At 42.5% G+C, this 11340-nt stretch overlaps 2 protein-coding genes across 2 annotated transcripts; one reads left to right on the forward strand and one right to left on the reverse strand.

Moving 5' to 3' along the window:
• Positions 1-931: 931 nt before the first annotated feature.
• Positions 932-1888, forward strand: LOC105039305 (uncharacterized). The gene is made up of 2 exons (XM_010915413.4): positions 932-1407; positions 1534-1888. Exons 1-2 carry the CDS (start codon positions 1024-1026, stop codon positions 1714-1716), a joined length of 567 nt encoding a protein of 188 aa, XP_010913715.1. The 5' UTR covers positions 932-1023; the 3' UTR covers positions 1717-1888.
• A 2029-nt stretch (positions 1889-3917) lies between these two features.
• LOC105039306 (coatomer subunit beta-1) lies at positions 3918-10631 on the reverse strand. The gene is made up of 4 exons (XM_010915414.4): positions 8389-10631; positions 5462-5971; positions 4580-4665; positions 3918-4414 (listed from the first exon to the last, which is right to left on the reverse strand). The coding sequence occupies exons 1-4, from the start codon at positions 10438-10440 to the stop codon at positions 4210-4212; spliced, it is 2853 nt and encodes a 950-aa protein (XP_010913716.1). The 5' UTR covers positions 10441-10631; the 3' UTR covers positions 3918-4209.
• Between the last annotated feature and the right edge of the window lie 709 nt (positions 10632-11340).

The following is an 11340-nucleotide window of genomic DNA, read 5'->3' on the forward strand; positions in this document are numbered from 1 at the left end:
GGCTGCCCAAATCCGCTCAAAAGGTTCGTCTATTTTTTTGTTCCTCAAACAGTAAAGATCCTATATAAAAAATCATATAGATAAACAGAGTGAAACATGAGTAATTTTTATGTAATTAATAAAAATTCAAATTCAAAAATCAAAATTGATAATTGTGTGCAAATAGCCAAAGACCATGAAGTACACCACTCACACAACATTATAGCTCTATAAATCAAAAGCAATAAGAAATTTCTCCAAACAAGTCTTTAAAGATTTCTAAACCTCCATTTATTTGTCGGACTGGGCCAGGCCTCAAATAAATTTCCAAATCCAAACCTGTTCAAATTACGGGCTGGTACTATCGAGCCAAGCAGGATGCTCGACCCATGTTTGAGTCTATAACGATGTGAATAGGAGAGATTCGATCAGCTAAGGGTGTGTTTATTTCACAGGTGAATTGGAATCAAAAGCAACACGAATTGGAATAAAAATAAGAATAACAATATTATCTGATGAGTTTGATTTGTGATTGAAATTAAAATTAGAATCAAAATTAGATTTGAACATTAGAAAAGAGTTAGTATTGAATTTAGGGGATCTAAATATTTTTATTTTTTTTTGAAATTCGAATAGAAGTGAAACTTCTTCCCACTAAACAGCTGAAATGAAAATCCCTCACTTCCATTTCCATTCCAAAATCCAATATCTCCAACCAAACATGTCCTAACTGCAGTCATCTGTATATTATTTAATGTGATGGCTGTGATTAAATCAACGGCTTTTAAATAGGATACAAAGCAGTGCATCGCATTATGTAAAACCTATCTATTTAATCATGACCGTTATGCAACACGTGTACATTTATTATTGGAAGAGAAACATATTGTAAGTGGAGGGGAACCTCACTCAATTTGATGATCCCCCGCAATCTGCATGCAAATGAAGGGTCAGACTCCGCGATGAGCAGAAAATGGGCCTAAAGCCGATGATCAAGTGGTTGATGATATCCAACGGTGGCAAATTGGCAAGCCCCGGACCGAAATGCAAGCATTGTTTCCTTTGCCCGTTCGCCTGGCCTTCCATACCCCGTCGGGTCTCGGTCTTCGGAGCTATTTTCCTCGCCGCTCTCATTCCAGTCGTCCGGTTAGGGTTTCCACCCTTAATTTCGTCAAGAAGATGAGCACCTCGACCGCGGTGGCGGCGACGGCCGGAGAGCCCGCTCCGCCTCCGTCCGACGGCGGCGGAGAGCAGGGCGATGTGATTGTGCAGTACGTGGTCCTCCGGCGCGATCTGATCGACACGTGGCCGCTTGGGAGCGTCGTGACCCAGGGCTGCCACGCCTCCGTGGCCGCCATCTGGTCCAACCGCGACCATCCGGAGACCGCAGCCTACTGCTCTGAGTCCAACATCGACTCCATGCACAAGGTCTGCTCGACGAAATACCTCAGAGAATTCTTATGCACTAGAGAGTGTTTGTAGAAATAACGCCGACAGCATCCACATTTCTTCTTCTACTTATTATTATTTTTTTTTTTTCTGGGTGTTGCTTAGGTGACTCTGGAGGTGAAGGGGGAAACGCAGCTAAGGAACCTGTCGGAGAAGCTGGAGGCAGGAGGAATCGGGCATAAGCTGTGGATCGAGCAACCGGAGAACTTCCCCACCTGTCTTGCCACCAGGCCATACCATAAATCCCAAGTCGCCTCCTTCTTCAAGAAGCTTAAGCTTTGCAAGTGAGCCAAACAAAGCATGGCCGGCCATTGTTTGATCTCGTTTCTTTTAACAGAGAATCCACGGTGTTGCTGTGATTCTTTTCCCTTGCTTCAGAGAAGAATATAAGCGTGGAGATTGTGCTTTATAATTTCCATAGACATTTAAAAGCATACTTTGTATATTTGCCCGAGGGTCATCCTTTGTTCGTGTAGATCCCGTTGTTTGGCCGACTATCAGGCCTTCTCGACTCTAAGCCGGCTATAAGAGCTACATCGATCAAGCTACTGTCACTCAATCCAATTCAGATTGACGAGTTTCATTCGACAAGATCGACGCCGGCTATCATCATGGATATCCAACCGATTAAGGGCAGCTTACCTCTAGTCGGCACTAGACCTTCATAATCGGCACACGGCCAACTATACCAGTTAATGATGGGATATCTCGATAATTTTATTTTGCCGACTACGATAATATGGGACTCTATCGACTAAGCTAAGTATTAAACATGGCCATCACGTCATCCTGACAAGTAACGTCAAGATCATATCACTTGCACGTCATATTCTGATCAGCTAGTTGTGCGTCGTGATGGGATACTATAAATTCATTAAATGCGTCCACAGGATTATTTATTATATCCTACGTGCGGTAGCGTCCATCGTCTTCTTCGTGCCGAATAGAAGACATGTTCGCCGTCAACATTTAAAGATGCCCATGGGGCACCGTACGATAGAACATGATCGACATGATCATTTATCTTCTTATCATTCATTTTGTTCCTTCTATAAATAGAGATAAGCGGAATCTCTCCAGATGTGCACACCACTACTTCGCAATCTACTTTACCGTTCTTTCTCTTCAAGCTAATTTACTGATTTAAGTATCGGAGGGTTTTCGTCGAAGTCATCTCTAACAAAATTTGTTTTACAGATTTTTCTTCTATGATGCCGAGCAGAGTTCAGTATTTTATATTTTTTTTATCAACCCCATCATCTTCGGTCTCGATTTTGATTGTGTGTATCTTCTTCAATAATAGTATATCATCTTCTGACTCTTCCATCGTCTACCAATAGATATAGTTCTCAATCGATTTTAAGCCGGCTATCAACTATCCATTGGAGAAAGTCCACACCGTCCTCTACTTTGTGACTGATAATATTTCCCATAAAAGACGATAGATTGTAGATTTGCCCAAGGGTCATCCTTTAATTTGTGATTGGTAATATTTCTCACAAAAGACGATGGGGGAATTAAATATTTCGTCATGTTGACGTGCTATGCGCTAACATTAACCATGACTATGGCTATTACTTTAAGAAAACTCAGGTGTCCTTGCCTTTTAGGTTTTCGTAGTACATGATGTATATTATTTAATTTTTTTATGGAATTCTTATTTTTTATTTTTTATTTTCCTGAAAAGTCCATTCCAATTTAAACTACTCGCCTTCCCGTTGAAAAAGAGAAGTGTAGACAGGCAAAGATAGATTTGATCGGCAACTCCAACATCTCTCATACTTTCATTTTCCACTGCCTTTTCTATATTTTCAGCATATCTATATCATTTTTAGTTGTTTTACATAAATATGTTTTCTTGAAGCCTTTTTGTTGTTCAAAATTCTAAGTCGTACAATATTACACGCTTTATCATCGCCTAGTAGATTTTATATTTAAATTGCTAATTATGCACATATCATGATACCCTATAAGCAACTTTGGATTCAAGCCTTCAACCACAAAGCTCCAATTCTCGCTACTTGTCGCTTCATCTTCAGATGACTCAAAGAAAAGTTGCTTTGTCTGAAAACACGGGCATGAGAAAGAGAGAGGAGAGAGCATTCACTGGTTAGCACGAAAAGTATAGGTGCTGTACAAGTTTGGGGCCTTCTCGTTACCGGGAGGAAGGAAGGGAAAAAAAAAGGTTTGGGTCTCCATGGTCAACATTTTGCAATTCACATGGTAGGGCTGTACCTGAAACTATTCTAACATCATGAATTTGTAAAACCATCAAGAAGACGTTAAGGTTAAAAGCAGTTAATAACCAAACCAACACAATCATGCTGCCAGTTTCAAGCGCACAAAGCAAAAGTTATGCTGTTCGGTGGAGATAACTTGGAAACTCTGAGGCATAATCCACAGCCATGTGATCTCATATCATCACTGCATTACTCTAGGACCTTCACACGTATTGCTTACATGAAATAGGGTCTCATGCACAAGCATGGTCAAAGAAACAATGATAGGAGATCCTTAACATTGCAAATGTATGGTTGTGTTTACATTTCAATTTCTATTGACAACAAAACAAAGCAACTAGCCAACAAGGAACAAATTTAGGCAGGCAAAGAGACTATATGCCCACATAAATGCAAAAGAGACCAGGAAAGAAACGGGAAAGGACTATTTGTGCCCAGAATGAGGAAAATCCGGAAAAAGTAATCATAAAAATGAAAAAATTTAGTTCAAAATTTTAAATTGGAAATCAAATTAGCTTTGACAAAACGGAAAGATTCCAGATTAACTGCCTCCCTTCTGTTTGAGAGTAATCTTGTCCCCTAAACTGAGGGCAATTCCTTGAGTCTTGCTCCTTATCCTAATGTAGCCACTCAGTTTCCCCTCTGCCTGCTTCTCAATGCTAACGTTCACCAATGCATCCTCTCCAAACACACTCTTTGCATACAGATTAGCTGCAAGAAATCCACAATCCCCATCCAGAGCAGATCTGAAGGACATCCATTGAAGTGGAAATTAGATATTTGATTGAGCTTATATTTCAATGATTGAGTATAAAGAAGGAAAGGATCCAGAAGTGGTTAAGCTAATGATAAAATCTATTAACATCTTTGTGAAAGAGATCAACAATAAATTTGGAGGATTAGAAACGTACAGTGGGGTGAGGCACTTCATGTTTGTTGACTTAACAATGTGATTCAAAAATTCCTTCTCATCCTGAATTGTAGTGTTCACCGCCACCTAAAAATGAATGAATGAGAAAGATAACTCATTATAAATTCAAATAGTAGACATGCATGATCCCTTGATAAACAAAGTAAATCCAGAATGCCATAAAAAAAATGGTAAGATATAAATGAAAGAAAAACAAAAAAAAAAAAATCAAGGAAGCCAGAATGCTGCACTATTAGATCAAGAATGAGAAGATAAAAAAAAAGGTGCACCTAGCTCTGGCACTTGCTTCTTTCCTTAAAGACAAGCACGATAGGTTTACAGTCAGCAATGCACGTCATATGCTGCTTTCCTAATACAGCATATGATGTACCCGCTCTAAAGTAAGCAAAATAACAATCATGCCTTCTAAACAAGCATATTCACAAGCCCTTTCTTCATAAGTGTTGTTGATTTCAACCAGAATTATAGCCTTGTAAACTAAAGAATTACAATAGACCTACCAAACTTATGCATACAAACTGTTCCACCGATGGATACCAATACATGACTATTCAATCTATGTTTAGCTCTGTTTGGATCCATCTTAAAATAATGTTGGATCAAACCTACATAGAAAATACAAAAAGACAAATATAAATCCACATATTCAAATTAATATCCATATCTTGTTCTAGTTGCCTTTGGACTTTGGTCAAGGCTATGTGCAGCATAGGACAAATACCAAAAAAAATAAAAAAACATATGGAGAATAACTAACTGTAACATTTGTAACACCATGGAATCAGTTAGAATTATGTACATTATTAGCGTCTATGGTGACTACATTGTGAAACATATCTTAAGCAATGGATGGAAAAAATACCTTGTTTTCCCACTCAAATTCTGCCCACATAGTTCTAAATGCCACATCAGCACAGGTAGCAGGAGAAATGTAGTCCATGATGTCAATGTGAATGTCATTAAGGACAATCACCATCCGATCAAGCACATTTGAAGTCTCATACACGATGTTACCAAATACGACTCCAGTTTCTGTTGAAGAGACCTTAATATTGGCCTTGATCTGCTTGCTTGACTCTGGTGCTAGTGTATAGTTCTGTGGGCGCTCTACAAGTTTGAGGTCTCCCATGGTTGCCAGTTCCAAACACAAGTTCTGAAGAGTATCCTTTGTACGATTGATAATTGTGACATCAAGGACAATATCATAATGATGAACTGTCACGTAGGCTTCAGCATACACTGGATCACTAAATCCTGTGAGTTGAAGAATGCGATTCAGTTTATTTGCATCATCCTCATCCTTAGTAAACTCTCCTGTTGCTCGTTTTAAATCATCTTGAACCTCATCCTCCAACTCAAGCTGGCTCATACCCTACAAAGAAAGGATGTCATCAAGATCATATTTGAAGGAATAAACCATTTATAATTGCAAGTTGTCTGAGAAAAGACTATGGACTCAATAGCATCAAACAGGCGACCGCCAATGAGCAAATCATGTATTCCACACAGCAGTGCTAATCCTTCTTGTAAAGCCGAAAACAGAAGATAACAAAGTCATTGGTAATTTAAAATTAGAAACAGCCTTACAAAACAGTTGATTTACAACAATTTGAGCAATGAAAACATCAACTAAAATTATTCTCTTAACATAAAATTAACAGATTTACCCCCAACAAAGGCAACCATGGAGCAAAATTCCTGTATGACAAGCCAATTCAGTTCTCAACCATCAATAGTTTTTCTTAAAGAAAAAAAAAGAGTATAACCATTCATGATATACACCAAAGTGTCAAGAAAGTTTAGACATATTAACAACATTAGTAGCAATTCAGGAAATATAACTTCCATCATGGCATAACACGTGTTCTCACCATAGAATAAAAAATGCAACTAATCACTCAATAATCCCAGCAGCCAAGCTACAGGGAACTCTGCACCATGATTGGTTACCAAAACTTCACCTTTACAGCTAATTCCAAGGGCAACAAAAAGAGCATCCTTAAACAATACTGACTGAATTTACAGATTAACCAGGTCAAATATTAGATGACCCAGCTTGACCTGAAAAGGCCCGGTCCAGTACAACCTCTAAATCCATGACTCACCTTGTAACCATGTTTAGCTTTGTAGGCTAGGTACTAGTGATATTTATTTTAGGTTAAAGGCACAATTATAGTTGAACCATGTTCTTGATAATGACATTGGTGGTAGCAATCCACACTAGTACCCATAGTTCTTAACATATAACATAAATGTCTTTTTTAAGTTCTTCTTCTAAACAAAAAAAAGAATAGTGTACTTTTCTTTTCTTTTGTATTGTGCACAAGCCTAGACCTAATCTAACATAAACATGAACGTACCTGATTAAATTTGGGTCATGCCAAACTTGGCCCAACCATTATGACCCAATGGATATAAGATATTTTGCATGGATCTGGAATGACCTGACAGGTTAATCAATGGGTCCGGTCTATAAAAGAAAACCAAAATGGGTCCTAGTTATGCTTGCCCCTATCTGGCTGGGTCCAATTGCAAGCCTAATAAATTGGATATTGCTTTAATTTTTGCAAAGTCAGTAAAGCTTCAGCCAGAATGGACTTTATCTGCCTGAAAGAGGGACCTCCCTTCCTCACTCCACAAAAAAAAGTTTCGACAGGGCAGTCCACTCAACATCCAAGATTGCAGGTGCTGGTTACTTATTGGATCAAAAGGAGGTCAAACTGTTGCGACTGCATCCCTTCATCTCACTACAAAATTTAGTGATACAAGCTGAGCTGATGGAAACTTGATAGTAATGAAGTATCTTAAATTTGTTAGACCAAAAACATTATTTGAGAGGGAGATTCAACTTCAACAGGAGAGTGGTTGAAAACAATTTGATGTCTTGATACTGGCACATTATTGCTCACTCAAGATAAGAGCCATAGGAAACAGATTGGATTACACTTGGGTAGGGACATTTCCAAAAGCTAATGGTCCGGCAAATCGGGTGTTGACATTTGCACTGAAAAATGGACTTAAGTCCATGTAGATATTAGAACTCTAAAAAGACTTGAAATAGTTCTTAAAAACATAAACCTGGGCTACTTCGAAATGCTTTAATGCAATATTTTATGCTTTGCTTTGTTATCAAAAAATTATCTTCATCCAAATAGGCAGCGTAGCAACTTTCCATCTCGGAAAGAACATGTTCTGCTCACAACAAAAAACCAAACATTACTACCACTCATCCTACATTTTACTCCTATCCTGAAACTCACTTTCTCTCTGGCTGTGCAGCTAAAAAGCAACAAAATATTGGAATATTTACATTGAACCCCTCCATTCTTTTTCATTGGTATGATCATCGACGACAAAGTTCCTCCTCCTAATTCACTTCCACACCAATATCCTATTCATGGCCTTTGGTCCCTTGATTTCAAGGCACTGTTAGCATGTAGCATCACAAGCAATTGCCCAGCTGATAAAGACAAATTCTCTGCTGCCACTGGTTTAATCCTCCACTAAAAAATCAATTAGCATGCTCACTTAGCTAAAATATAAACCAATTGTACCCTAAAATTAGCCTCGTACAGCACACGCACTTTCATGAATGGTGGCATCCAAAATGAAATGGTAAGCAAGTTTGCAATTTGAGTGATTTGGGCATGTTAAAGAGTATTATAAACATACAATTACATATCATCTATAGTCATCAATATCAAATGACAAGATATTTATGATCTAATGTTTTAAAGGATGTCATATAAAAAATAATAATAATAAGGGAATAATTCTATACTTCCTTACCTTCCTGCTCTTTAAATGGTAGAAATCAATAAGATCATCCGGTTGTGCATGAGATATCTGAGCCTTCGCTTTAATCTCCTCCGTCTCCCGGAGCTGCTTATCTGCAAGCATCTTAGCAAAACTTTGGCGGCAAGACTGTAACCATATCTTCCTCACTTTGTCACCAGTATTGCAGAGTAACCTTATGCAGAGGACAATTCTGTCATAAGAATCATTATCGATCGGGTGGGGAAGAACTGAAGACTGCCCTAATTGAAGCATAGAAACCATTATCAATAGGGCTCCACCACATGCTTTGTTCACCTCGGCCTTGGATGGCTGGACCTCCTCCAACCTCAAAACTAGTTTCGTTAAAGTGCATGCCACGACTGCCCCTAAGAAGAAGTCTCCTGCCAGAATCAGGGACCTCAGATTCCGAGGTGAAGCCAAGGATCCGGGGACAAAGGTGGGGGCTGAGAAAGCAATCTCAGAAGCAGCACTCTGCGTCGCATAGGTCCCGTCGGCAAGAACAGCTGGCCTTCTAGAAGCAGCAGTGACCGAAGAGTTCATCTGCTGCGGCTTTTTCAAAGAATTGGCTGCCTCCTGCTCCTCTATAGCAGTGTAGAATGGGAGATCCCCAAGGCATTGCTTGATGGTAGCGATCCCACTCTCTACTTCGGAGAGGGAGAGACAGTACTCCCCGATGATCCAGAGAGCACACGAGCAGACGAGGGCAGCCCGAATCTGGTAGAAAGTGTCGAGCAGCCTCGTGATTACGGACACCCTGAGCTTCGGGTTGGTCTCGGTGATCTCCCTCACGAAGAGCACGACGTCGATCGCAGAGGCAACGTTGCTGTCGCCCAAGAAGTCCATCAGCAGGTGGACGACGGTGCTGGCGACCTCTGGGAATTTCAAGGCGCAGGAATGAATGGCCTGGACGAGCATCTGGCGGTACTCACCGTTCTTCTCATGCTCGGCGCTCTGGGTCTTGACGACCTCCTTCTTGAGGGTGAGGACGACCTCGTCAACGTTCCTTGGGGTGATGAGATCGAGGGCGATGTCGAGGGTCTTGCGGCGGATGTCAAGGTTGGGGCTGGCGAGGGCGCGGAGGACGTCCATGATCATCTCGACCATGGTCTCTCGGTGGCAGGACTTGAGCTCGGCGAGGCGGTCGAGGATGATGAGCTTGACATTGTTGTCGCTCTGAGAGAGGAGGAGCTGGCAGTAGGTGTTGGCGGCGGCGCGGATGGCGGTGGGGGCGGAGGAGAGGGAGACGAGGGCGCCGGCGCACTCGTAGACGACGGCGGCGGAGGGGGCGGCGAGGAGGGAGATGATGATCTTAATGTAGCGGCCCTTCTCGGCGGGTTTGGAGCGGCAGACCTTGCAGACGAGGTCGAGGGCGACCATCTGCATGAGCTCGCCCCAGCCGGCGACGGCGTCGACGTGGGCCAGGAGGTGGGCGACGGCGCGGTCCTGGGAGCAGTGGCAGAGCATCAGGAAGGCGTTGCGGCGGGCGGAGAGATCCTGCTCGGAGTCGAGGGCGCGCCCCACGGTATCCGGGGCGTCAGGGAGGAGCTGCTCGCCCTGGGGGAGACGGTATATGGCAGCGACGGCAAGGAGGGCGTGGCGGCGGACGAAGGGGTGGCGGTGCTCCAGGTTAGAGAGGACGGATGGGATCAACGGCTCGAGGAGCTCCGGCTCGGGGAGGCGGCAGAGGAAGCGGAGGGTGACGCCGCGGAGGTACTCGTTTGGGTGCTGGAGGTTGTTGCGGAGGTTCTGGCAGATAAGGATCATCTCCGGGAGGACGCGGCCGCGGGCGTCGGTCTTGTCGATGATCTCCAGGTACAGCAATAGGAGCTTCTGAATGGTGTGGTCCTCCGAGGGGAGCACGTAGCGGACGATGGTGATGAAGAGCTGGGGTAGGGTCTCGCCGTTCAGGAGGAGCATGATGGCCTTCTTCATCGCGTCGATCTTCGCCGGGACGTCGTTGCTTTCCATGGCCTCCTTGATCTCGTTCGCCATCGCCGGCATACCCTTATCGAAGTGGACCAGCAGCGCACAAGACTTCTCCATATTTTTTTCTTGTTTCGATTCGAAACAACAAACCCCTTCCCTCTCGCTGCTGCTAACTAGTCGGCACCATCTATTCTTATAAGAGGAGGAGAAGAGGGATGAAGAAGAGCTCCAATGGGGTCCGGATCTGGAGGAAGGAATCTAGAATTGGAGCATTTCGGATAAAAATACGGTGAAATTAGAGAAGAAGAGGTTGCGTGAGAACCGGATCTCGAGAGGGAAACCTGCCTTTAGAATCGAAGCATTTGTGTTCGGATCAAAAAAGATATCAACTGCGACGTGGCATGTCAGAAGGAACAGAGATAACAAGTTAATCAAACCTAGGAAATATTGGCATTTTCCTCAGAAAAGAGGAAGAGAAGGAGAAGAAAGGTTAGAGAAGAAGAATGGCGTGCCGCGTGTCTTTGAATGAGCACAGCGATCGGATTATCGGAAACGACGCGCGCAAGCGGGGGAGGCTGAAACAGGGAAAGAAGACGAACCGGAAGCGTTTTGTCATGGTAGTTATGGTATTATGGATGGGTTACGGGTTCTTCCTTGAACGCCCGGCCCGCTTTACCCGCAAGCCTACGCGGTATTAAGATTTGGCCCGCCTATTCTCAATACATACCCAACCCAGCAGATTATATTCACGGATAACAAATTCAGCCATGCAGGGACGCCCATGAGGTTGCTCTGAAGCTCTCTTCTGCGACATGGTACTTAGGCAAAATTTTTGCATTCAATGAAATCAATTTAGAAGGTATTTGATTTAAGAAATATTAAGAGTAATTTAGAATGGATTGGTGATGTATGAAGATTCAAGCTCATTGTGACGCATCAGGTGCATATCAGCTTTTTTCAAGCGGCCTAATTGTTGTGATTTGCCCGACCTCTGGTCGGCAAGTATCTATCCCGACT

The sequence above is a fragment of the Elaeis guineensis genome, chromosome 1, assembly GCF_000442705.2.
Source record: "Elaeis guineensis isolate ETL-2024a chromosome 1, EG11, whole genome shotgun sequence".
NCBI lineage: Eukaryota > Viridiplantae > Streptophyta > Magnoliopsida > Arecales > Arecaceae > Elaeis > Elaeis guineensis.

Excerpts from the sequence above, each read along its gene's own strand:
- LOC105039305 (XM_010915413.4), top strand. The coding sequence starts at position 1,024 with ATGCAAGCATTGTTTCCTTTGCCCGTTCGCCTGGCCTTCCATACCCCG. Across the intron at positions 1,408-1,533 it reads ACATCGACTCCATGCACAAG|GTGACTCTGGAGGTGAAGGG; the intron begins GTCTGCTCGACG and ends GGTGTTGCTTAG.
- LOC105039306 (XM_010915414.4), bottom strand. The coding sequence starts at position 10,440 with ATGGAGAAGTCTTGTGCGCTGCTGGTCCACTTCGATAAGGGTATGCCG. Across the intron at positions 4,666-5,461 it reads AATTTGAGTGGGAAAACAAG|GTGGCGGTGAACACTACAAT; the intron begins GTATTTTTTCCA and ends ATTCATTTTTAG. Across the intron at positions 4,415-4,579 it reads ATGAAGTGCCTCACCCCACT|ATCTGCTCTGGATGGGGATT; the intron begins GTACGTTTCTAA and ends GATGTCCTTCAG.